We start from the raw sequence: 23,770 nt of genomic DNA on the forward strand, positions 1-23,770 counted from the left end.
TACTCTGCTCATCATCAGTAGAAAGATGTTTCACCATGCTGACTCTATCTCCAACTACTTGCTCCTCTGTTCACTGTTTCTGAGACATGCTGACTTTATTTGATTCATCCAGTAACTTTGATTTTCCTCTTAGTCTCTCTGTGGAAACACTGCCTGCAGTTCAACCTGAAAACTCTGATTTTTTGTCACATTGATCACAGTTGGATGTAGTTTTCCAGTAGCACCAAAAAGCTGTTAATCTTTTTATTTTTTTACGTGTAGAATAAAGCATTTTTGATGAAATGGCACAATTTTAAGTTCATATAAGATTAATTTTCCCAACACAGTTCAATAGAAGGTTAAAAATCCAATTTTTTTTTTTTTGTTTTTAGCTATTTTTAAAGACAAATGGAATTTCAGCATGCATTTCGAGTGAGAATGAAAGAATATGCAGAGACAAAGCATTAAAAAACCTAAGAAGTTGATGTCATTGGGTGGTGGTTTTTCAGTTGAGGCTTTCTGGTTTGGGTTTCAGATTGATTCAGGATGTCTCAGATGAAACCTGACCACACACCATCTTCTCTGCTGAATAATTAAGAGGACCGTTGCGTATTGCTGTTAATGAAAAGACAGTCGATGCTGGTTGAGTGCTGTTTGTAGAAGGCCGTGACAGACTGGAGTGGTAGAGCTTCATCAGCTGTACACAGTCTGGGTTCTCCTTCAACATGAAGTAGGTTTTAATAAGAGGCTAAAAACTGAACATCACCGCTTCTTGTCATTATTTAACGCTTCCATGTCTGTAAAACGTGCACCGTAAATCAGATCAGCTCCATTAGAGCAACATCTGCCCTTATTGATCCAAATTTTTGAATTATTTAGGTGGAAAACGGAGCTCAGATTGTGAATGTAGACGACAAATAGTTGATGAATCCTCTGTCATAAGACAGACGCTTCAGAGATGATCAATAATCAATTATTTTCTATATGGCTGCATCATCAGTTATTGTTCCTCTAATCATATTTTTGTCCCGTTTCGTTGGACAAAAATGACTCCTACCCTGGCGCGGTTAACAGTTTTAACATATCCATAACAGGAAGTGACACAACGCGGTAGCCGACACCTCTGAGCAGCGTCGCTCTGGACTTATATGGTTAAAAGTATGAAACATCAATAAATCTTCAGCGGAGGAAGCAGAAGCGCTGCCTTCTCATCAGAGGCGAGTTATGTCATGAGCTTCAGTCTTGTCAGAACTTGACGAGCTGCAGTTTGTCCCGACAAGACGATCAAACAGACTTTTACTGGCTGCTTCAACTTTCACAGCAAAGAGAGAGAATCTCTGTGTTTGAAGGTGTTTTCTAAATTCTAACGTTAGATCTGAAACATCCAAATGTCTACATTTGAAGCTGCAGTACAGACAAAGTTTTCTACCTGCTTTAGAGGATCTAACAGCATCAAAGTTCAACTAAAACTGCAGTAATTCTTCCAAACCAGCAGAGAACTGGTCTTCTTCCAACCCAAAATAAACATTTAGCTCTTTATTTCACTCTCTTGTGCAAAAAAGACTGTAAATTCTGGTTTGTATTAGTTTTTCCTCCATAAATCTCCACTTGAGCAGCTCTTCCATCCACCAAACTTTCTCCTTTTATTTCTGTCTGTTTTCAGAAAGTTTTTACTGCAGGGTTTGTTCACGCATCATTCACAGCCTGATTTATTTGTTCGTAAAGACATGGAGAAAATAGGCCTCTCTATAAAATAAGTTTTGACTGAATTTTGAGGAAATTAAAATTTTTAAGGTGGTGTTTCATTAACCCTCCTGCTGTCTTCATTTACGGGCACCAAAAAATATTGTTTCCTTGTCTGAAAAAAATCCAAAAATTCAGCAAAAAAATTCCCCAAATTTCAGAAAATTTGCAAAACCTTCAGGAAGAAAAGTCCAATAATTCCTTAAAAGTTTCACTTAAAAGTTTAATTTAAAAAAAAAAAAATCCCCCAAATTTGGCAAGAAAATTCTTGTAAATTCTTTTAAATTCTTGTTAATATTTAATCTTCCAAAAAATCCTAAAAATATCTAAAGTGATTCCATATATATCAGTAAAACTTATAATATTTTCTTTAAGAACATTCAGAAAAACATCAACCAAAATCCAGCGAAATTCGCTGGATTTTGGTTGATGTTTTTCTGAATGTTCTGAAGAAACATTTTTAACGTTTATATTTTTCCACCAAAAAATGTTCAAAGATTTCCGAAAAATGTTAAAAATGTGAACATCAGAAGTTTCACTGTGAAAATACATATTTTTTTCCATATTTTCAAACTTTAAAATGGGTCAATTTTGACCCGCAGGACAACACGAGGCTTAAATATCAAGGTTCTCAATGAGAAAGTCAGAATTTTTTTTATTGAATTTGACTATCGTTTTTCTTTGAATTCTGATTTTAAATTCTGCCTTTAAAAACAGAAAAACATCAGAATTTGGAAATAAACAGTCAGAACTCTGGTGAAAAAAGAAATTCAGGCTTAGAAGGATTTAAAGTCGGAATTTCCGAGAAAAAGGTAGAATTTTTGAGAGTAACCTGAATTCTGACTTTTAAAGTTTGGATTCAAAGAAAGTGTCGCAGCTCTGACAGGAATTGAATTGAATTGAATTGAATTGAAATTCAGAATTTGGAGCCAAAAAGTCAGAATTCAGAGAAAAAAATTCTAAATTTTATGTTGAAAATAGAATTCTGACTTCTTTAAAAGAAACCTAAAAAAGAACTTAAATCCCGCAGCTACATATTTAGGTCACGTGATTCGGTATCCGTACATAACGTACACATGCAGAACACACGCCTGTGATCAGCGCAAGGTCATTTTGTTTGTAGATACATCTGTATATAATGGACACATTAGTTTATTTGTTTATTTACTTAGATCCCCATTAGCTACCATACAGACAGAAGCTATTCTTCCTGGGGTCTAAACTTCCAAACACAGTTGCGCCTTGACAGGCAGACAAAAACAGGATGCACATACAACCAGACATTACATACTTTGACAAAGACAATAAACAAAAATTAAATAATTCACACATTAAAAAGACAAAACAAAGAAATCTCAGGTAGCTCTACTTAACACCTAAAAATTCAGGTCTTATAGACATGCTTATTCAAACAATAACAAGCAAAAATAGCTAATTTAGCATTTAATTACATAATCTGAATACCCATTTTCTGGTTATTCTTGAGTCAGTAGAAATAATCTCAACCTTTTGCAAAAGGTGGTCACGTACAACTGTAAGTTCCACCAGAACTGTGGTAGTGAGTTCCATGCCACCATTGCCCTGTAGCGCACCGTCCTCTGTGACTGATTGGTTCTACAGGCAGGTAGCAAAAAACACCCCTCATCTGCTTGACGTGCTGCATACCGGTGGACATCCCTGAAAAAAGTGAGTTTATTATAAAGTATTTCTGGTGCTTTTGTGATCATAATTTTTCTAATAAATTTTATAAGGGAATAATGTACTCTTCTTTTTACATGCAGCCATGCCAATCGATGACGCATCTCCTCAATGCTTGTTCTGAAAGAACAGCTCAGAACAAGCCGAGCAGCTTTATTTTGTGCCACCTGCAGTTTATTAAAGTTCTATGTTGGTGTGATTTCTGATCATCAATAACTAATAAAAATAAGCTGCATTTCTGACATATGGGGGAATGAGCAGACTTGGAGGAGGACTGCACACTCTGAGTGCTTTTCTAGTTATTGATGTTATTATTGGTGATATTCTGCTGTTTCGAGCCTCCAGCAGGTTTGTTTGGTGAATGTTAGAGTCCAGGCAGCCTCAGTTTGTACAGATGTGTGTTTGTGTGTGTTGGAGAAGAGGCCTCGTAAGAACAACTGTGGTTTTGAGTAAAGGTCAGGTTGGGGGTCTTCAGAGCCTCCGTGAGGAATCCTGACAGACGCTGAAGCAGCATCAACATTTGTTCAAGCGCCGCCGTGTGTGAAGTAAATATTTGAGCTCGGATTTTTCTCCGCGCAGCTCGCAGGAAAAACGTTCTGATGGTTTTGCGTCATCCCTGCAGCGGAGCGGTGTTTTATGCGAGTGTAAACAGCCGTGTGTTGCAGATTATAAATTGTCTGTGGCAGCTGCAGAGCCACTGAGTCTGCAGCTCAGAAACATGGCCTCAGGACATTTCACACACTCTCCTCACTCCTACAGAGAATATTTGCCAAAGCCTGTTTGTTTAAAGAGCAACTCTTGATTTGCAGGATGCCTTTGGGTTATTTTCTTCTTTACTGCCATTTCACTAAAACCAGAAATAGTCCACACTGCATTTTACGACACGCTGCAAACCACAATAAACCTCCAGTTTAATTAGTTTTACGAAACTCCAGGGATCAAGGGTACGATAGGTACCAGTCTGAGAGTGTCCTAACCTAGAGGTTCATGGAAAACATGGTAAAGGCTCGTTAAACTATCTGCATAGAGTTCATTAATCAAACTGTAGGTTAAAGGATGTTAGTGAAGATTTAATGTTGGAAATAGAGCTGAATTTAAAAGATATTTTTATTGAGCTGCAGAAACAGGAGAGAAACTTTGGATACAAAAAGAAACAGTCAGCTGTAAAACTGCAGAGTTAATGAAATATTAATCATAATTTTAACTTCTCACAGTTAAATGATTGGTTGGGATATTAGTGTTTAAAGTGCTTTGGAACAGAAAACAGTCCAGGTAGATAAACACACCTGGTTTCAGGTAAATGTGACATCAGAGCTCCTTATTTGACTCTTTTCAAACTAATGTTTGGTCTCTGAGCTGCTGCCGTAACTGATGGAGAGAAATGAGGCGTTTCAGGAACAACTGGAAACTGCAGCATTTGGTGACTGTGAGGCATTTAGGAAACATCCATAATATGCAATATCTACTGATGACTGTGAGGCGTTTAGGGAACATCTGGAAACTGCAGCTTCTACTAATGACTTTAGTTATTTCTAAGTGTTCCAGTTAGTTTCAGCCGTTGAACCTGCAGAAACATGTTTATTTATGATGTTTCAGTCTTTTCAAATGGTTTGTTATGAAGCTCTTAGCTGCAGCTCTACAAACAGTCAGATCCCCCACGGACTAAACAAAGGTCCTAAACATCTAACTGGATGACATTTTTCACTAAAATACACAAAGTTAGAAAACTCCATGTGGCAACAATCAGAGCAAAACAGCTCACATTAAATCAGTACAGTAATATTAGGGTCATTCCAGAACTGGAGGACATTTTACACAAAACATGCAGTAGTTGTGTAAATGTTCTTGTCCTGAGACCAAATATAAAATAACTAGGAGAAAAGAATGTTTGAAAATATTTTAAAATACCAAATAAGTCTGGAGTTCGCCCTAAAATGACATTTTTCTCTTGCCTACCCCCCTGATGACCAAACTGAATCTGAAATAAAACTGTGAAAATTAAATTTAAATCTCCTTTTTTGGTTTTTTTTCATTGATGTCTCGTTTCTGTCGTTTTATGTCTTGTTTTCATAGTTTTGTGTCTAATTTTTTATCATTTTCTGTCTCGTTTTTGTCATTTTCTGTCTCGTTTCTGTCGTTTGAGCCAGAATCTGATGATTAGAACCTCCAAGGGCAAATCTGCTTTCCCCAAAAATCTCTAAAATCTTGCAGTTTTCATTGTAGATGAAAGTGATGGCCTCATGAATAAAGGTGTGATGCTTCCTCTGTCTTATATCAGGCATTATAAACTCTGTTTAGTTGCAGATGTTCTGTTGTTTCCAGATGTTTTCCTGCTGTGTCACCACTAGTCCCTGCAGTCAGCTGATTAATGTAGGTTTTATCAGCAGGAATCCTGGATCTGTTTGAACCGTTTCACACCTTCTCCTCATAAAACAGCTCGTATAAGAACCTCAGTGATCGGTATGTTCCTCTTGTTGTTCCTCAGATAAAAACAGAACATGGAGGACTCCAGCGGCAACAAACCCTTCATGGTGACGTCTTCTCTGAACTTCAAAGTCACCACGCCGTCTTTCTACAACCAGCCAAAGAAGTTTGCATCAGTGGCGCCGCCGCGACCCAAAAGTCAGACTCCTCCGTCTCCGTCACCGACGCCGATCGGCTCCGGAGTTATCGGCCGAGTGGGAGACCTGCCGCCTCCACCGCCTTCCCTCTGCGACGGTATTTACTTCATGTTATCTTCAGTTAAATCCTCTTCATGTCCACCTCCTGCATGCAGAGCTTCATGACATCACACAACTAATCGAGGTTTTAGTGAAGTGTTCAGATTGACTCTTGCAGATTTTTGCTTTTAGATTTGGGCACAGTTATGTCAGCAGTGTTTCAAATTAAAGCTCGTCTGTGGAGTTTTAATGCATGAAGAAGCACATAATTTTTCTTCTACTGGTTTCACATGATTCTAATCAATAGTGCAAAGAAGTTTAGAAGTTCACCTGTTAAATGTCATGAAGAAGAACGAGAAAACATGGATGTATTTCCAAAAGGAGGAATTTAGTTGTATCTGAAGGATTTTTGTTCGAAATGCTGAATGTTTGTTAACATTCAGTGTTTCTAACCAAAATCACTTAACACGAAGTGACCCCAAACTTTTGAACGGTAGTGTAGGTCAACCTTAACTCATTTAGAGCAACTTTAACTAATATAGAGCAAGTTTTATTAATGTAGAGCAACTTTGACTAATGTAGAGCAACTTTAACTCATTTTTGTGCAACTTTAACTCATTTTTGTGCAACTTTAACTCACTTAGAGCAACTTTAGCTAATAATATCATCTTTAGCTAATATAGAGCAACTTTAATTCATGTACACTCCTGTTCAAAAGTTTGGGGTCACTTAGAAATGTCTTTATTTTTGAAAGAAAAGCAGTTGTTTCCAATGAAGATAAGATTAAAACAATGATAAATCCAGTCTAGACATAGTTAATGTGGTAAATGACTATTCTAGCAGGAAACAGCTGATTTTTAATGGAATATCTCCATAGAGGTACAGAGGAACATTTCCAGCAACCATCACTCCTGTGTTCTAATGCTACATTGTGTTAGCTAATGGTGTTGAAAGGCTCATTGATGATTAGAAAACCCTTGTGCAGTTATGTTAGCACATGGAGAAAAGTGTGATTCTCAACAAACGTGTCAAGAAACCACCAATGGACGAACTAAAGGACAGTAAATAGATTTCAAACCAGTTTCATATGTCCAAAAATTTCCTCTTCTTTATTGTATTGTCTTATTTGTTTGCTGTAAACATGTTATTAACCCTCTGAACTCCAACAGCCACAAGCAGGTTAAAGAAAATTGCTTACGTAGCTCAGATATATCAGCCAGAAACTGTAAAAACAGAATCAGAGGTTTTCATTATGTCAAATGTGTGCTTCTGTTTGAAAAATGAACCAAATCTGAGCTTAAAATTATAATATTTCATCAAACATATTTTACTCTACAAGCGCCATTTAAAAAATCTTAAGAAGTAATTAGTTTGCTTGTACCAGATTCTGTAAAAAACAAAAAATTCTAAGCTCCTTGGTGCTGACCATGAAGCTATGATTGACTCAGCTGTGGTCAGAAATTGGATTATAAAAATTCTGAGAGTTTTCAGGTGAGCTGCAGGCAGAGCAGAGAGGAGCGGAGTGTGAAAACTAATGACAAACAGTTAAATATAAGTATGTAGAGACAACACATTCTCCAGTGGTTTAACATCTGTGGACACTTGAAACATGTTGGATATGTTGCTTCCTGTTTTATACATTGCAGTAAAATGAATAATTAAACAAAAGGCTTATAAACTGAGTATAGACGGTTAAAATATGTCGAGGTTTTAGGCCATAAACTTATTTTTTACAGCTGCACACATGTAAACTCATAATGTGAAAAATAACTCCAGATGTCAGATCACGTAGAGACGTTAAAACTTCAATATTCACCTCAGGAAGGTCATTGAATGGAAGAATAAAGTAGCTGAAAGTACAAATACCTCAGAATTTCACCCGAGTGTAATACAATAATTTTCACTGTAATATAAAATACTGCACTTCTGTGGAGAAATGAGCTGACAGTGAGTAAAAATTAGTCGAGTGACTGAAAATTATTCCACAGTGACTAAAAACGAGCCCAGAGTAAGAAAAAAAGAGGCCACAGTGACTAAACACGAACTCACAGTGAGGAAAAATGAGCCCACAGCGACAAAAAACAAGCCAACGTTAAGGAAAAATGAGCCCACAGCGATTTAAAAACTAACCCACAGTGAGGAAAAAACAGCCCACGGTGACTAAATACGAACCCACATTGACTAAGAATGAGCCCACAGTGAGGAAAAATGAACCCACAGTGACTAAAAACAAACCCACAGAGGGTAAAATTGACCCCACAGTGACTAATAATTAATGTACAGTGAGTTAAAATGAGCAGAAAACCAGCTCCTGGAGGTCAGAGGGTTAAATCGGCTGAACCAGTTGATGTATTTAACAATGATGTCATTGTTTTGTCACAGCTGTTTAACCAATCACGTCCCTGCTTTCTCTCAGACTTCCCGCCCCCCCCTCCTCCTCCGCTGGATGACGATGACTTGCCGGCCCCTCCCCCTGAAGGCCAAACCACACCCACCGGTGACGCTCTGCCTCCAGCCTTCCCGGCCCCGCCCCCGGTGGCCGATGACCTGCCCCTTCCAGCCCCACCTGAGGAGGGCACCTGTCCACCACCCACCTGTCCTTCCCCTCCCCCTCCACCTGCCCCAAGTGCTGCTGGAAACCCTCCGGTGAGTCTCAGGTTCTGTCTGACTGTTGTTATTCTGACTGTTATTCTACTGACTGTTGTTATTCTGACTGTTATTATACTGACTGTTGTTGTTATACTGACTGTTGTTATTCTGACTGTTGTTATACTGACTGTTGTTATTCTGACTGTTGTTATTCTGACTGTTGTTATACTGACTGTTGTTATTCTGACTGTTGTTATTCTGACTGTTGTTGTTATTCTGACTGTTGTTATTCTGACTGTTGTTATACTGACTGTTGTTATTCTGACTGTTGTTATACTGACTGTTGTTATTCTGACTGTTGTTATTCTGACTGTTGTTATACTGACTGTTGTTGTTAGTCTGACTGTTGTTATTCTGACTGTTGTTATACTGACTGTTGTTATACTGACTGTTGTTATTCTGACTGTTGTTATTCTGACTGTTGTTGTTATTCTGACTGTTATTCTACTGACTGTTGTTATTCTGACTGTTGTTATACTTACTGTTGTTGTTATTCTGACTGTTGTTATTCTGACTGTTGTTATACTGACTGTTGTTATTCTGACTGTTGTTATACTGACTGTTGTTATTCTGACTGTTGTTATACTGACTGTTGTTGTTAGTCTGACTGTTGTTATTCTGACTGTTGTTATACTGACTGTTGTTATTCTGACTGTTGTTATTCTGACTGTTGTTGTTATTCTGACTGTTATTCTACTGACTGTTGTTATTCTGACTGTTGTTATACTTACTGTTGTTGTTATTCTGACTGTTGTTATTCTGACTGTTATTATACTGACTGTTGTTATTCTGACTGTTGTTATTCTGACTGTTATTATACTGACTGTTGTTGTTATTATGACTGTTGTTATTCTGACTGTTATTATACTGACTGTTGTTATTCTGGCTGTTGTTATTCTGACTGTTATTATTCTGACTGTTGTTATTCTGACTGTTATTTTATGACTATTATTACACTGACTATTGTGTCCACTGCTGGCAGGAAACACTGTGTTGACACATTTTCCCACTAATTAAGTTATCATTAGTCCCAGTTTCATGCCTCTAACAGGATTATGGTCGTTTTCTGTTGCTGGAACAGTTTGTAGACACTGGAAGGTTTATAGTCGTGATGTTTATTGTCGGGCTGCATTAGTTCCAGCTGGTTTGTCAGAATACAAAAGCACCAGTCAATGGATTGAAACAGCTTCAGTATTAAAGACATTAAAACAGCATCCATATGACCTTCATAGCCATCATTAAAGGGGATGTATTATACTTAATTTCTGTCATCTTCAGGTTCTGTACAGAACAAAACATTTATTATCTTCGACTTTGGGAAACACCGATCCTCATCTTTCTCTGTTTTCGGACATTTTATAGATCAAAATACTTATCGATTCATTCGGAAGTACATTTACAGTTTACCCAGCAATGTAAATGAGCGCAGTTTCTCCCATGTACACTTAAACTGAACCTTTTTTTAAAATATGCACCTTGTGATTTATTGACTAGTCCACTGTTATGTTGCGCTATTAGTGGGTAATATTTCCTAACATCTGCTGCTGAGGATGTTCCTGCCGTCACTCTCATGTTCCACATTAGTTTCTGGCTTTAAAACGTTCAGATGGATTATAGAAGCTGCTGTTTTCAGTAGAGAAATGGTGTTGTTGCTCACAAGCCCCTCGGCAGGCTTCCGGAAGTCGACCAATCAGAGGAAAGTGTGTTTTCAACTTTAGCCCAGAGCTGAGATTGGCTGTTTTCAGATTACAGACTATATATCAAACATGTTTATCACCTCTTGGTCTAAAAATGTGGAGCTTTAAATGTTATTCTCCCTAACAACCAGCAGGGGGCGACTCTTGTGGTGGTCTGACTATAAACAATGCTGCTTTTCTGTTGGTCCGTTTCCTCCCTGAACATTTTCCTGATGAGTTTAAGATCTCAGCCTTTAGTTTAAAGATTCCTTCAACACAACATGAAGTTCATTCAGTAATCCACCGTTGTATTTAGAGGAAATTAAACCACAAAGCAGCGTATTCTACAGAGTGTGTGTTGTACATTCAGATTCTTTAGATCCTGTTTCAGAAAGCTGAGATGTAGAAATGCCAAAGTTGTGCCTCAAAGCAGCAAATAACAAACCGATGAGTAAGACCACGGTGCAAACGTCCATCCTTATGTACAATGAAGAGCTGCAGAACAGCTGTGTGATGTAAATAATGATGCGTTTGTACTGTGAATCATGCTGAGCTGCTGCAGTGGAGTCCCAGAATAGGAATATAAATCTGTAAATAAACACAATACGTCCCCTTTAATCACTTCACTCTACGTTTGTTTGTCATTGTTCTTTCTCTCTGGGTTTCCACCTCAGTAGCTACGTTTCTTTCTGCCTCCTTCATCAGATGTGTCACCGTAACATCTCGTTAAAGTACATTTACTGTCTGTCTTCATCTGCCTTCATCCTGTCAATAAATGTATTGTCTGACTGTTTTTCTCCATCAGAGGCTGGTGGAGAAGCAGACGAGCTTCGACAAGCAGCTCGACTCTCTGACCGACTTGCTGTCTGAGATGGAGACCAGAGGACCCTTCAATCCCAAGGTAAAAATCCATACCAGACTCTAAGTTCTGCAGATGAGAAGGAACATGACAGCAGGCTTTGACTCAGAGGAAACTCTGCAGAAAAACAGAGTGAGTCACTGAGTAAAGAGGGAAAAAAGCTCTGCAGGTCAGTGGAAAGAGTTTGGAGAGATGCCGAGTTAGTTTCACTCGTCTGTGCAGGTTGAAAGCTCAATCAGGAGTGAAGTGAACACGGCAGACTGAAACAGAAAGTTGGATATGTGGTGATTCACCGATGCCAGAGCAGCAGTTAGAGGCCATAAATGGAGAGAATCTGGACTGGAGCAGAGTCCTGCTGGCTCTCAGCTCAAACAGAAACGTCAGAAAGATGAAGCACTTCTGATAAGTTCAAACTGTGAAGTTCTGAGTGTTTACTTTAATCAGAGTTACTCATTTACTATAGTAAAGCATCTGCAGCTCACAGTGTTTACTCTGGACACCAGCTTCCCTCTGCTCAAGGATAATTGAAGGTGAATAAAGTTCTATGTAGAAAATAAGCCTGTTTTTCTGTGTGCGTTTATTAATAGTGGAAAAAAAACTGACACTGTGATATTTTATTTTCCTGCAATATGAAAAAACGCAGGAATTTTCAGCAGATGACTTGAATAACTCTGTTTGGAAAGACGGAACCATTCCAGAAGTGATTTAGTAAAGGAGAGCTTCTGCAGAGAAAATAGAACACTATGCAGAAAAGAACCTTTCTCATCTGGTGTAACTTTGACACAAAAACATCCAGAGTAGTTTATTGATTCTTTCACATCTTTGTGCTGCTGATTTAAATGATCAAACTAACAACAGCTGCAGACAGTTTTACCTTCCTTTCTTTGAAATATTTCCATACAGCTGATTTATTACTGCAGCAGAATCTCCTTTTCAGAGTTTCTCTCGTTTCTGCCCATGTAGAGCTGAAACAAAAAAAATCTTTGAAACAAGAAACGCACTCAGAGGGAGCAGTACTCCTCCAAGGCTGCTCAGTCCTTGTGTCATTTCTGATGGATAAGTCCTGATAAGTCCTCAGTGGTGGATTTGTAGTAGGATCACAATCATGTGATCATCAGCAGACAGCTGATGTAGTGTTCACTTGTTGTCATGGTTACAGTGATGCCGTGCCACGATCTCTCAGTGATACAGAAATCTTTAACAAATCCGTGGATCCAGACTATAAGCTGCATCACTGCCAGAATCTAATCACTTGGTCCTTGTGTCATTTCTGATCTTCTCTGAAAATTTCATCCAAATCTGTTTTTGAGTAATGTTGCGCACAGTTAAACAGACAGACAAACATACGCCGATCGTCACAGAACTCCACCGCGTTTCTTGTCGAATTAATAAAGTTAAAAGAAACTTGGTGTATCTAAATCAGAATAAAGGATTTAGTATCAACTCTATTTCCAACATTTAAGCAATCAGTAACATCCTAAACCTACAGTTTGGTTAATTACTTCACCAAGGAACACGGGAATGTTATGTGATGATCAGCGTCTGTCTGTCTGTCTGTCCGTCTGTGTCCGTCTGTCTCTCTGTTAACATTACTCAAAAACAGATTTGAATGAAATTTTCAGGGAAGGTCAGAAATGACACAAGGACCAAGTGATTAAATTTTGGCAGTGATGCGGCTTATAGTCTGGATCCACGGATTTGTTAAAGATTTCTGTATCATTGCCAAATAGCAGCACGACGTCACTGTAACCATGACAACAAGTGAACACTACATCAGCGGCCTGCTGATGATCACATGGTTGTGATCCTACTACAAATCCACTGCTGAGGACTTATCAGGACTTATCCATCAGAAATGATCCAAGGAACAACTGATTAAATTGTGGGGGTGTTTCTGAGTCCCATCAATTCCTGCCGCCTGCTACATATTTAGGTCACGTGATTCAGTATCCGTACATAATGTACACATGCATAACACACGCCTGTGATCAGCGTGAGGTCATTCTGTTTGTGGGTACATCTATATTAATTAGACACATTCTATGTTGCCGTGATTTCTGATCATCAATAACTAATAAACAAATGCAGCATTTGTGACAATGTCATATGGGGGAATGAGCAGCCTTGGAGGAGGACTGCGCTCTCTGAGTGCTTTTCTTATTAATTCTGTGCAGATGGTTTAACATTGTTAGTACCAACCTTCACCATCTTTTATATGAACTTCTGGACCAGGACTCTGCAGACTGGTACCGATTGAACACTTGAACTCTGGAGTCTTCGTAAAACTAATTAAAATGGAGGTTTATCAACAAACTCCAAGAACTTTAAGTCAGAGTAAATGCACAAGGTTTCTTTTTGTATTGAGCAGCAGAGGAGTTGCAGCCTGATGTGTTGTTGTTTTACTTGATGTTGTCGTTGTGTCCACAGTTACCAAGCCAGTACTCGTCAGCACCAGCGCCCAAACCTTCAGCTCCTCCTCCGACCGCTCCCAAACCGGCGCTGTCCTTCCTGCCTCCTCCAGAGATGGGCGACCGGCCTCCTCCTGCTCCGTGGGCCGAGGAGCTCAAAGCCAGAACCAACCGGCAGAACAACCACGGCTCCGGACCCAACTCTGCCGCCAAGGCTCCGCCTGTGGTGCCGAAGACCGGGTTCGGAGGAAGACCCACGACATCGTCTGCATCTCTGGCACAGAAACTGAACCAGAACCTGAACCAGCAGCCCAACCCGATCAGCAGCGCTCCCAGACCTTCTCCTCCAGCCTCCAGTTCCTTCCCTCCGCCTCCTGCTGCTCCTCCTGCAGCTCCTCCAGCTCCAGCTCCAAACCACATAAAGAGTCCTGGTTTTACCAGCCCGGTTAATGCAAACCAGAAACCTCCTGCTGCTGCTGTTCCTCCTCCTCCTCAACCCAAGATGCCATCTCCTCCCTCCTCCTTCAGCCAGCCCATGAAAACCACCCCTGCATCCACGGTAGGCTCAGAACATCGTCCTAATCATCTAGTTTATTCTCCTGGACATGTCTTTAAAGGTAAACTCTTCACTCTATGAATCTCGAACTGAGTGAAACAATGAACATCGTTCCAGTGCAGAACTCAGTTTAGGTTCTGAGGTGATGTTTCCATGATCGGTCCTCAGTCCTTCTGTTTCCGCTGTAGATCCAACAGCTTCAACATGATCTACAATAAATAGTAATTACTGGATTTAACTGCAGGTCTGTGGAGGAAACAGAACAATGGAGGTTTGTTCTGTTAGACAGTGAACTGTTCAGGTTTTTATCTCTAATAGTTCCTCAGATACTGTTGTTCAACCAGACTCAGATTTAATTTGAGGAGAAAATGTGATTAAATCTCCAACACTATTTGATGTATTAACATAGGATTGTTCAAATATCTTTAAAAATATTTAAACCTTATGCTCTAAAATTTTCAGCTAAATCAGAGATGGTTCAGCAGAAACTGCTCTCAAAATGTTCTGAGATTAATGATGTTCCTCCTATTAAAGCAGAGTATTGTAATATTTCTAGTGTCCAGTTTCATACTACAGAGTTGGTGCAGTGGAAAATAACCTGATGTAAATAATAAATACAGGTACACTGATGGTTTCTTCTTCTTCTCCTCCTCCTCTTTCTTCTTCTCCTTCTTCTATTCCTCCTCCTCCTCCTGTGAGCAGCCTTCGCCTCCAGCTCCGGTTCCGATCCCAGGTGGAGGTGTTCCTCTGAACATGAGGGAGGTGGAGGAGCTGGAGAGGATGACCAAGGACTTCATCAAAGACATGGACACACATGCACCTGTCATCACCTCTCCACCCACAGGTAACGGCTACACACATGTTCGATAACACACGTTTAACTACACACATGTTCAACAACACACATGTTCAATAACACACATGTTCAATAACACACATGTTCAACTACACACATGTTCAACAACACACGTTCAACAACACACATGTTCAATAACACGTTTAACTACACACATGTTCAACAACACACATGTTCAATAACACACATGTTCAACTACACACATGTTCAACAACACACATGTTCAACAACACACATGTTCGATAACACACATGTTCAATAACACACGTTTAACTACACATGTTCAACTACACACATGTTCAACAACACACATGTTCAACAACACACGTTTAACTACACACATGTTCAACTACACACATGTTCAATAACACACATGTTTAACTACACACATGTTCGATAACACACATGTTCAATAACACACATGTTTAACTACACATGTTCAACTACACACATGTTCAACAACACACGTTTAACTACACACATGTTCAACTACACACGTTCAACAACACACATGTTCAACAACACACGTTTAACTACACACATGTTCAACTACACACATGTTCAACAACACACGTTTAACTACACACATGTTCAACAACACACATGTTCCATAACACACATGTTTAACTACACACATGTTCAATAACACACGTTTAACTACACATGTTCAACTACACACATGTTCAACAACACACGTTTAACTACACACATGTTCAACAACACACGTTCCATAACACACATGTTCAATAACACACATTCAACTACATACATGTTCAATACACACATGTTCAATAACATGTATGATCAGCAACACGTGTTCAACTACACATATGTCCAACACACACACACACACACACACGTTCAGTTACATCTGTTCACCTACACGCGTGTTCAACTGTACATGTTTAACTACACGTGTTTAGCACATGTTCAACTACATACATGTCTCACCTGTCTGTGTCTCACCTGTCTGTGTCTCACCTGTCTGTCTGTGTCTCACCTGTCTGTCTGTGTCTCACCTGTGTGTGTGTGTCTCACCTGTGTGTGTGTGTGTGTTGTGTTCCAGAGGTGTGTGGGAAGTGTGGTGAGGCTCTGTCCAGGACTCAGCCGGCCGTCAGGGCGATGGATAAACTCTTCCACTCCACCTGCTTCTGCTGCTTGAGCTGCCAGCGCCCCCTGCAGGGGATGCAGTTCTATGACAGGGACGGATCCCCGCAGTGTGAGGACTGTTACATGGTGAGGACTCAGACAGACCATAATAACCCTGCTGTATTCCACATTAAGCTTTTCATATTAGAACAGTTTTATAAAATTCTTACGATTCAAGTGTCATTTAATTTCAGGTATCTTGAGTGAAAAACTTGAACACCAGATTAGTGCATAATTCGTCTTTGGAGAAAGAAACAAACCGTCATCTCCAGGTTATTAATCCTCTAAACCAGGGGTGTCCAACATGCGACCCGCGGCCCAAAACCAGCCCAACTTTATAAAGTGTCAAAATTCCAGAGAAGACATTAACTGCAGATTGTAAATTAGTAAAACAATAAATTTTAAATACTTTCTAGACCATGACAAGTTGTTTGGATCAGAAAGTAAAATACTAGATTGTTCATTCTTCTTTTGTGTTTTTGTCTTTCATTTTTGTGATATTTTGTCTTATTTTTGTCTGATGTCTGATGTTTTTGTCGTTTTGGTTCTTGTTTTGTTTCCTTTTTGTCTTGCTTGTGTTTTTTGTCTTATTTTTGTCATTTTGTGTTTTGCTTTATTCGTTGTTTTGTGTATCGTTTTTGCTGTTTTGTGTTTTTTGTCTCGCTTGTGTTGTTTGTCCTTTTTTTGTCACTTTGTAACTTTTTTGTCTCTTTTTTGTTTTGTTTTGTGTAGTTTGTCTATTTTTTTGTCATTTTGTTTCTCGCTTTTGTTTTGTGTCTCATTTTTGTAATATTTTGTCTTGTCTTTGTTGTTTTTTTGTCATTTTTGTGCGACTTTTGTCGTTTTGATCATAAAGTAAAATACTGTATTGTTTATTTCCAGATGACTAAGTGTTGTGCTCCTTTGTAGACACTCTGATCTGGAGGTTTTAATGTGTAAATGATAAACTGATGCTGAATGTTGGTGAAATTCCACTGTTTTTTCTTAGGAAATTTCAGGTTGTTCATAATGTTTTGTAAAAAGATAATTCCTTAAATGTGAACACCTTCAAACTTTCTGGTGTTTTTGCGTCTCGTTTCTGTTGTTTCTTGTCTGCTCAGTGCAGTTTTACCTCATTGAGTCATTTTTTAGTCCCGTTTTTTTTTTTGTTTGTTTGTTTGTTTTGGTGTGATTTTGGTTGTTTTTTTTCTCTCGGTGACCGTTTTGTCTTTTGGGATTTGGTGCAGATGGTCTATTTTGGAGACTTTTGAGATGAAACATAAAGAAAAGAGTGATTTTAATTAAATATCAGATTTTATTATTCTCTGACAGAACTGGACATCACTCAGATTAACTCAATGTGTCAGCTAGCTGACCATGTGATGATTCTGTTCAGAGGAATGGTTTTATTTTACAGATAACTTTGCTTCCAGACCCTGTGTGAGGTTTATACACTCAGACTTTTTCTCCTGCCGTCCTCAGAGCTCTCTGGCCGTCTGCTCCAGATGTGGAGAACGGATCACGGACCGGGTCCTGAAGGCCGTCGGTCAGTGTTTCCACGCTCAGTGTTTCCGCTGCAGCACCTGCTCCTGCATCCTGGAGGGGGCGCCCTTCATCACTGACGACAACAACAACCCCTACTGCGTTCAGGACTACCACAGGTTCCTCAATCATTACAATAAAATAATATATTATCATTCATCTTTACTAATCTTCTGACTGCCACCTCCAACATTTCTCATTTCTAAGTTTTTATTTATCTGTTAATCCGGATAAAACAGCTGGAAAGAATCAGCAACACTTGTTCTTAGAAACTTGTTTCTCTGAGTTCTGCTGATAAAAGTTAAAAATAATCAGCACCTACTGATGACTGTGAGGCGTTTAGGGAACATCTGTAAACTGCACTGTCTTCTGTGACTGAGGTGTTTAGGGAACATCTGTAAATGGCAGTGTCTACTCATGACTGTGAGGCATTTAGGGAACATCAACAAAGTTTAAAGTAATCAGGTTTGTGGAAGTTTATTCGCTCTTACTGCCACAGTTTGTTTCTCTCTGTAATTTAGAAGTTAACCTCCAGATCTACATTTCATTTGCTGCGTTCACACAAGAAAAACAAAGTCTGTGTTTAACTTAAATTATTGACATCATCCTCAGATGTGATATTAACAGGATGCAGCAATTGGTCAGTTAATTCATTAGTTCTGTTAAATTACAGCTATTTTCAGAAGTGACTAATCAGTTTGAGGAGTTTTTAATAAGAACAGTCTAAACTCTGATCCATGTTTAGAAACCACTGATACGAGTTGTTGGTTTGAACATTTATAGTCATTTGTAATCACTAATACAGCTGCAAATGTTCTCAGAAAACAGGTGCTGAGAAAACTAACCTTAAAAGAAGAACTAAAAACCAAAATGACTGTGATGCTGAGCTCTGGCTCTGTGAAATATGTTTTCTATTTTGTGGTGGAATTATTACTGATTCCGGACACAGCACAATTGTGTGGGACAACCTGAGCAACAGGTGTCTCCAGGTGACACTGATCACTAACATCTGACTTCCTGTCTGCAGGCGCTTCTCTCCGCTGTGCATCAGCTGCAATGAACCCATCATTCCTGCTCCGGGCAGCGAGGAGACGGTCCGAGTCGTGGCTCTGGACAAGAACTTCCACCTCAAGTGTTACCGCTGCGAGGTGAGAAACTCTGAGTGTCCATCAGCTAGAGGTTCATGAGTTTAGAGAACGAGGAGAGCTCCAGGAAGTGTTGGTTCAGCATCACGATGAGGGTTAGACACATGAAACACACATGTAAACGTAGAATGTTCTGGAAACTGCAGCATCTACAGATGACTGCAAGGCATATAGGGAACATCTGGAAATTGCAGAGTCTAGTTAGGACTGAGGTGTTTAGGGAACATTTGAAAACTGAAGTGTCTAATTACGACTGTGAGGTGTTTAGGGAGCATCTGGAAATTGCAGCATCTAGTTGGGACTGAGGCGTTAAGGGAGCATCTGCAATATCTACTGATGATTGTGAGGCATTTAGGGAACATCTGGAAACTGCAGCATCTACTGATGACTGTGAGGCATTTAGGGAACATCTAGAATATCCAGCATCTACAGATGACTGCAAGGCATTTAGGGAACATCTGGAAACTGCAACGTCTAGTTACGACTGAGGAGTTTAGGGAATATCTAGAATATCCAGCATTTCGAGATGACTGTGAGGCGTTCAGGGAACATTTGGAAACTGTTGTTTAAGTCATCTTCTTAACTTTTCAGTGTTGTTTCTTCTATTTATTACAGAAACTGGACTATCAGTGGCAGTAGTTTCCATTATTGTTCTTATTATTCTGTATTAAACATTAAACAAACGTTTTTATTCCATCTGCAGGACTGCGCTCGGCCTCTGTCCATAGAGGCGGACGAGAACGGATGCTACCCGCTCGACGGTCGGATCCTGTGCATGAAGTGTCACACTCAGCGGGCCAAACGCGCCGCGCAGTGATTGGCTAACGCAGCAGCGCAGCACAGTGATTGGCCGACGCAGCGCCGCTCAGTTTAATCATGAACCAATCCCAGAAGCACAGAGTTCATCCAGCTGCCTTTGCAACAGGGCTTTATTCTGTGTGTGTGTGTGTGTGTGTGTGTGTGTGTGTGTGTGTGTGTGTGTGTGTGTGTGTGTGTGTGTGTGTGTGTGTGTGTGTGTGTGTGTGTGTGTGTGTGCTGACAGGTGTATTCCCTTCCTTCCTGTCCTCTCGGTGCAGAGGTAATGTACTGCACTGACCTCTAGCTCTCTGCGTGAGTCGGAGCCTCAGTTTTTCGTGCCAATTCTATGTTTACGCTAAAAAAACTCCCAGCAGAAGTTGCACAAGAAGATCAAAAGAGCGTCTGAATTAAAGTTGCCTTCCTCTGCGTCTCGCCTGAACAAGCCACCAGTAGCACCGTGAGCCGAACTGAGCCGCATGCTGAAGCTTCCTGCCTCCCAGTGCTTTAACTGTCAGCGTCTGAACAGCGTTTAGGGCTAAACAAACAAACTGCAAACAGTGAATGTTGCTCTCGTGATTAATGACCTACAGGCATGAATTCTGTCTCGTCGCTCCGTTTGATCGTTCAAGATTACAACCAAAATCAGCCGTTTTCTTCTCAACACACACAAAAAAGAAGAAGCTGATTAATGAGTGTTTGTAGATGCATGGATGCAGATTCTCTCTTTAAACCAGCTGAGTTCCTCAAACAGGACCTGTCGTTGCACATAGTGAAGTGAAGCATCTTCTCACTTAAATAGAAAAATAAAGTAGCTTTTGATATGCATTCCTTAGAGCCTCTTGCTTTAAATGATCTAATTTATGGACCTATTTTTATTGAGTATTAACGTGTATCAGCGCTAAAATAACCCGTAGAGCAGGGGTGTCAGACTCAGTCTGCCCAATTTGATCTCCAGTGACCAGTAAAATCCCAACATAATAACCTATAAATATGACCAAAAATGTGACGACATAAACAAAACAAAAAACAGACAAAGAAATAGACAAAAAATGGACAAATGACAAAAATGAGATTAAAAAATTCCATGAACGGCACAAATGAGACAAAAAATGACAAAAGCAAGAAACAAAATGACAATAAAATAGACAAACAACACAAGTGAGACAAAAAAAAGACAAAAACAACAAAATAATAGACAAAAAAATTAGACAAAAAGACAACAGAACAATGAACAATCTAGTGTTTCACTTTGTGATCAAAACAACTTGGTCTAGAAATTATTTTAAATTTATAGTTATACTAATTTATAATCTACAGTTAATGTCTTCTCTGGAATTTTTACACTTTACAAAGTCGGGCCGGATTGGACCCTCTGGAGGACCGCTTTTGGCCCGCGGGCCGCAAGTTTGACACCCCTGCCGTAGAGGCTTTCAGTAGCAGTTAAAACACATTGACCAAACACTTCGGTTACTTCAGTGTTCATGTCTGTGTTGTTGTTACCACTATACTTTCCATTATTCCACTTTTGTACTATTTTATTTTATCCTGTATTCCACTGATGTTTCTTTTAACCTGGCGACGTGCCTTTTCTCCACTGTTGTTCCTTTTAAAAAGTCGAGCCACAGAAATTAATCTTAAAAAAAAAAAAAAAAAGAGCTCGATCCGAGTCGACATGTTGCTGCATGTTGGTCGTCACGTGATCTTACCACGATGCCTTCACGGTCGCATTTCTGGGCATCGCGTGGCGTTACGTCGTATTACATGTGGATGTCTTTCATATAACTTTTTATACGTTTGATATGTGTGAATGTTTAAATCCATCATTTAGCCCCGACCCTCCATCTTTGACTGTATCCAGATAAGAACTAATAAAGAAAAATGCTGAATACCAAATGTTCCTCCCTGTTTTTTGTCTGTATGTGATGCGTTTTTAGTTTGGGCAAGTCTTAAACCTGAATGTTTTAGGTACACGTTTCATTTCCAACATGTTAACTGTGTTTTCTGAAAGTCGTCCTCTGGAAACGTCCCCACATTACTTTCTGTTCCACCTGCAAAAATAAGCGCCTACTGTGAGGCGTTTAGGGAACATCTGGAAATTGCCACCTCTACTGGTGACTGTGAGGCGTTTAGAGAACATTTGGAAACTGCAGTATCTACTGATGGCTTTGATGCGTTTAGGGAACATCTGGAAACTATTGCCTCTACTGGTGACTGTGAGACGTTTAGGGAACTTGTAGAAAATGCAGTATTTAGTTATAACTGAGGCATTTAGGGAACATCTGGAAAGTGCAGCCTCTACTGGTGACTGAGGTGTTGAGGGAGCATCTGGACAATCTAGTGTCTACTGATGACTGCGAGGCGTTTAGGGAACATCAACAAAGTTTCAATTAATCAGGTTTGTGGAAGTTTATTCGTTCTTACTGCCACGGTTTGTTTCTCTCTGTTCTTTAGAGCTTTCACATCACGTCCTTCCTTCATTTCTGTTCATAAACCTTCGGTTTTATAGTAATCTCTGGCCTGATTTGCTCAGTTTTTTCTTTTGTTTTTGCAGTTTCACCTCTTTAAATCTCACCGGTATGCAATGTTCCCTCTAAGCTGCGCGCGTGCGCAATTGCGCACAGAAAATCTGCGCTGCGCACAAAAAAAAAACCTCCAACCTAAATTGAAAATAATTCTGTGCTATTTTTCAATGTGAGTTAGTGGGTGACCGGTGACTGGCTGCTCCAGCTAATTATGCGAATCACATACGTATTTACGCAGCTAACAACGTCATAAGCAGGCGTCCTTCTGTGCAGCCACCGTTGTTGTAGCTCGCAGAGCGGTGTGGCTGATGGGGAGGGAAGACACGCTAATGATGCTAAATGCTGCTTATGTTGACCCTTTATAATAATGGCAAAACGAACGGGCAGTGGCACATTCCCTCACCAAGCCACAGTAAAAAAGAAATGCGGTTCTTTTTAAGATGGAATGGCTGTCGGAGTTAGGGTTGCCACCCGTCCCTTAAAATAAAGATTCGTCCTTTATTTGATAATTAATTGTTGCGTCCCGTATTGATTCAATACGGGACGTATTTTCATAAATGCCCCATACACGTCTGTCACACACTCATCAAAACTGCATAAGGAACAAAATAAAACTCAGGAAATACTAAGGGCAGCCAATTTAAACTTCGTAGGACCTTTGTAGCGAGGACCCGATGCGAGGTCCAGCGGATTGACTTCTCTGTGTGTCTGGTCCTATAGTCCTGTCTCTGGTTGCCTGGTTACAGACGCTGCTGCTCCCACGCGTTTAAAAATGTTTACACCCGAAACTCCACCACGTCCACAAGCAAAAACGTTTGCAAATGTACTGACGTGAGTGGGAAGAGAGAAACCCCTGGCAGTAGGTACAGGGCAAAGTATGTTTTCTGTTGCTCATGGATTAGCTGAAGTAAGGCAGCATCAGGAGACCAACATGTAAGAAACATGAGAACAGAGAGAACCCAACCAGTAGGTCACAGTTTATCATCATCTAATCATCTCCTGAAGTCCATATGGTGAGAGACATCAGTATCTGGTTGTTAATTTACCAGAGGATGCTTAGAATCATGCTGATGTGGTCTGTACTCTACAGTATTTTAGTGACTCAATAAATGCTTAAGTTGTTTTTTTAAATGCCTTTTAGTTTTTAATAAACATTTCTTTAACAGCCAATATGTGATCAATAAATGTCCTTTCGCTATCTAAAGAAAAACTCACTCAGAACTCTGATATGTTAACTGTACTAAATAGATCAATAAATACATGCATACACACAAAAATAAGTTAATACATTAACTGTGTTAAGATAAGATTTGGATTTTTAAAAAAGTTGTTTATGTTTTTGCAGAATCCAGTATTGCTCACTGGTTGGTCATTACATTTTGTTAGTTTGATTTCACTGTTTAAAATGATGCCACCTCTTTTCAGACAGAACCTGTGATAATAAAACAATACAAAATTTTTAGTTCCGTGTTAATAAAGCACTTAAAGCTTTAAGTATGGCTAAATGCTTTTTTCAAAATTAAATATATCACTCCTTAGGTGGTAGTGGCC

The 23,770-nt window shown here is 39.6% G+C and overlaps 1 protein-coding gene across 1 annotated transcript in view; it reads left to right on the forward strand.

Annotated features, from left to right (window-relative positions):
- zyx (zyxin) overlaps positions 1–21,590 on the forward strand; it is a 28,941-nt gene extending 7,351 nt beyond the window's left edge. The window contains exons 2-10 of the mRNA XM_023271964.3: positions 5,906–6,138; positions 8,497–8,726; positions 11,211–11,306; positions 13,692–14,231; positions 14,931–15,072; positions 16,151–16,320; positions 17,695–17,873; positions 18,782–18,902; positions 19,603–21,590. Coding sequence (XP_023127732.1) covers positions 5,919–6,138; positions 8,497–8,726; positions 11,211–11,306; positions 13,692–14,231; positions 14,931–15,072; positions 16,151–16,320; positions 17,695–17,873; positions 18,782–18,902; positions 19,603–19,716 — 1,812 coding nt within the window. The 5' untranslated portion in view covers positions 5,906–5,918 and the 3' untranslated portion in view covers positions 19,717–21,590. The remainder of the gene's footprint in view (positions 1–5,905; positions 6,139–8,496; positions 8,727–11,210; positions 11,307–13,691; positions 14,232–14,930; positions 15,073–16,150; positions 16,321–17,694; positions 17,874–18,781; positions 18,903–19,602) is intronic.
- Positions 21,591–23,770: the final 2,180 nt, after the last annotated feature.

The sequence above is a fragment of the Amphiprion ocellaris genome, chromosome 9 (genome assembly GCF_022539595.1).
Source record: "Amphiprion ocellaris isolate individual 3 ecotype Okinawa chromosome 9, ASM2253959v1, whole genome shotgun sequence".
Classification (NCBI taxonomy): domain Eukaryota; kingdom Metazoa; phylum Chordata; class Actinopteri; family Pomacentridae; genus Amphiprion; species Amphiprion ocellaris.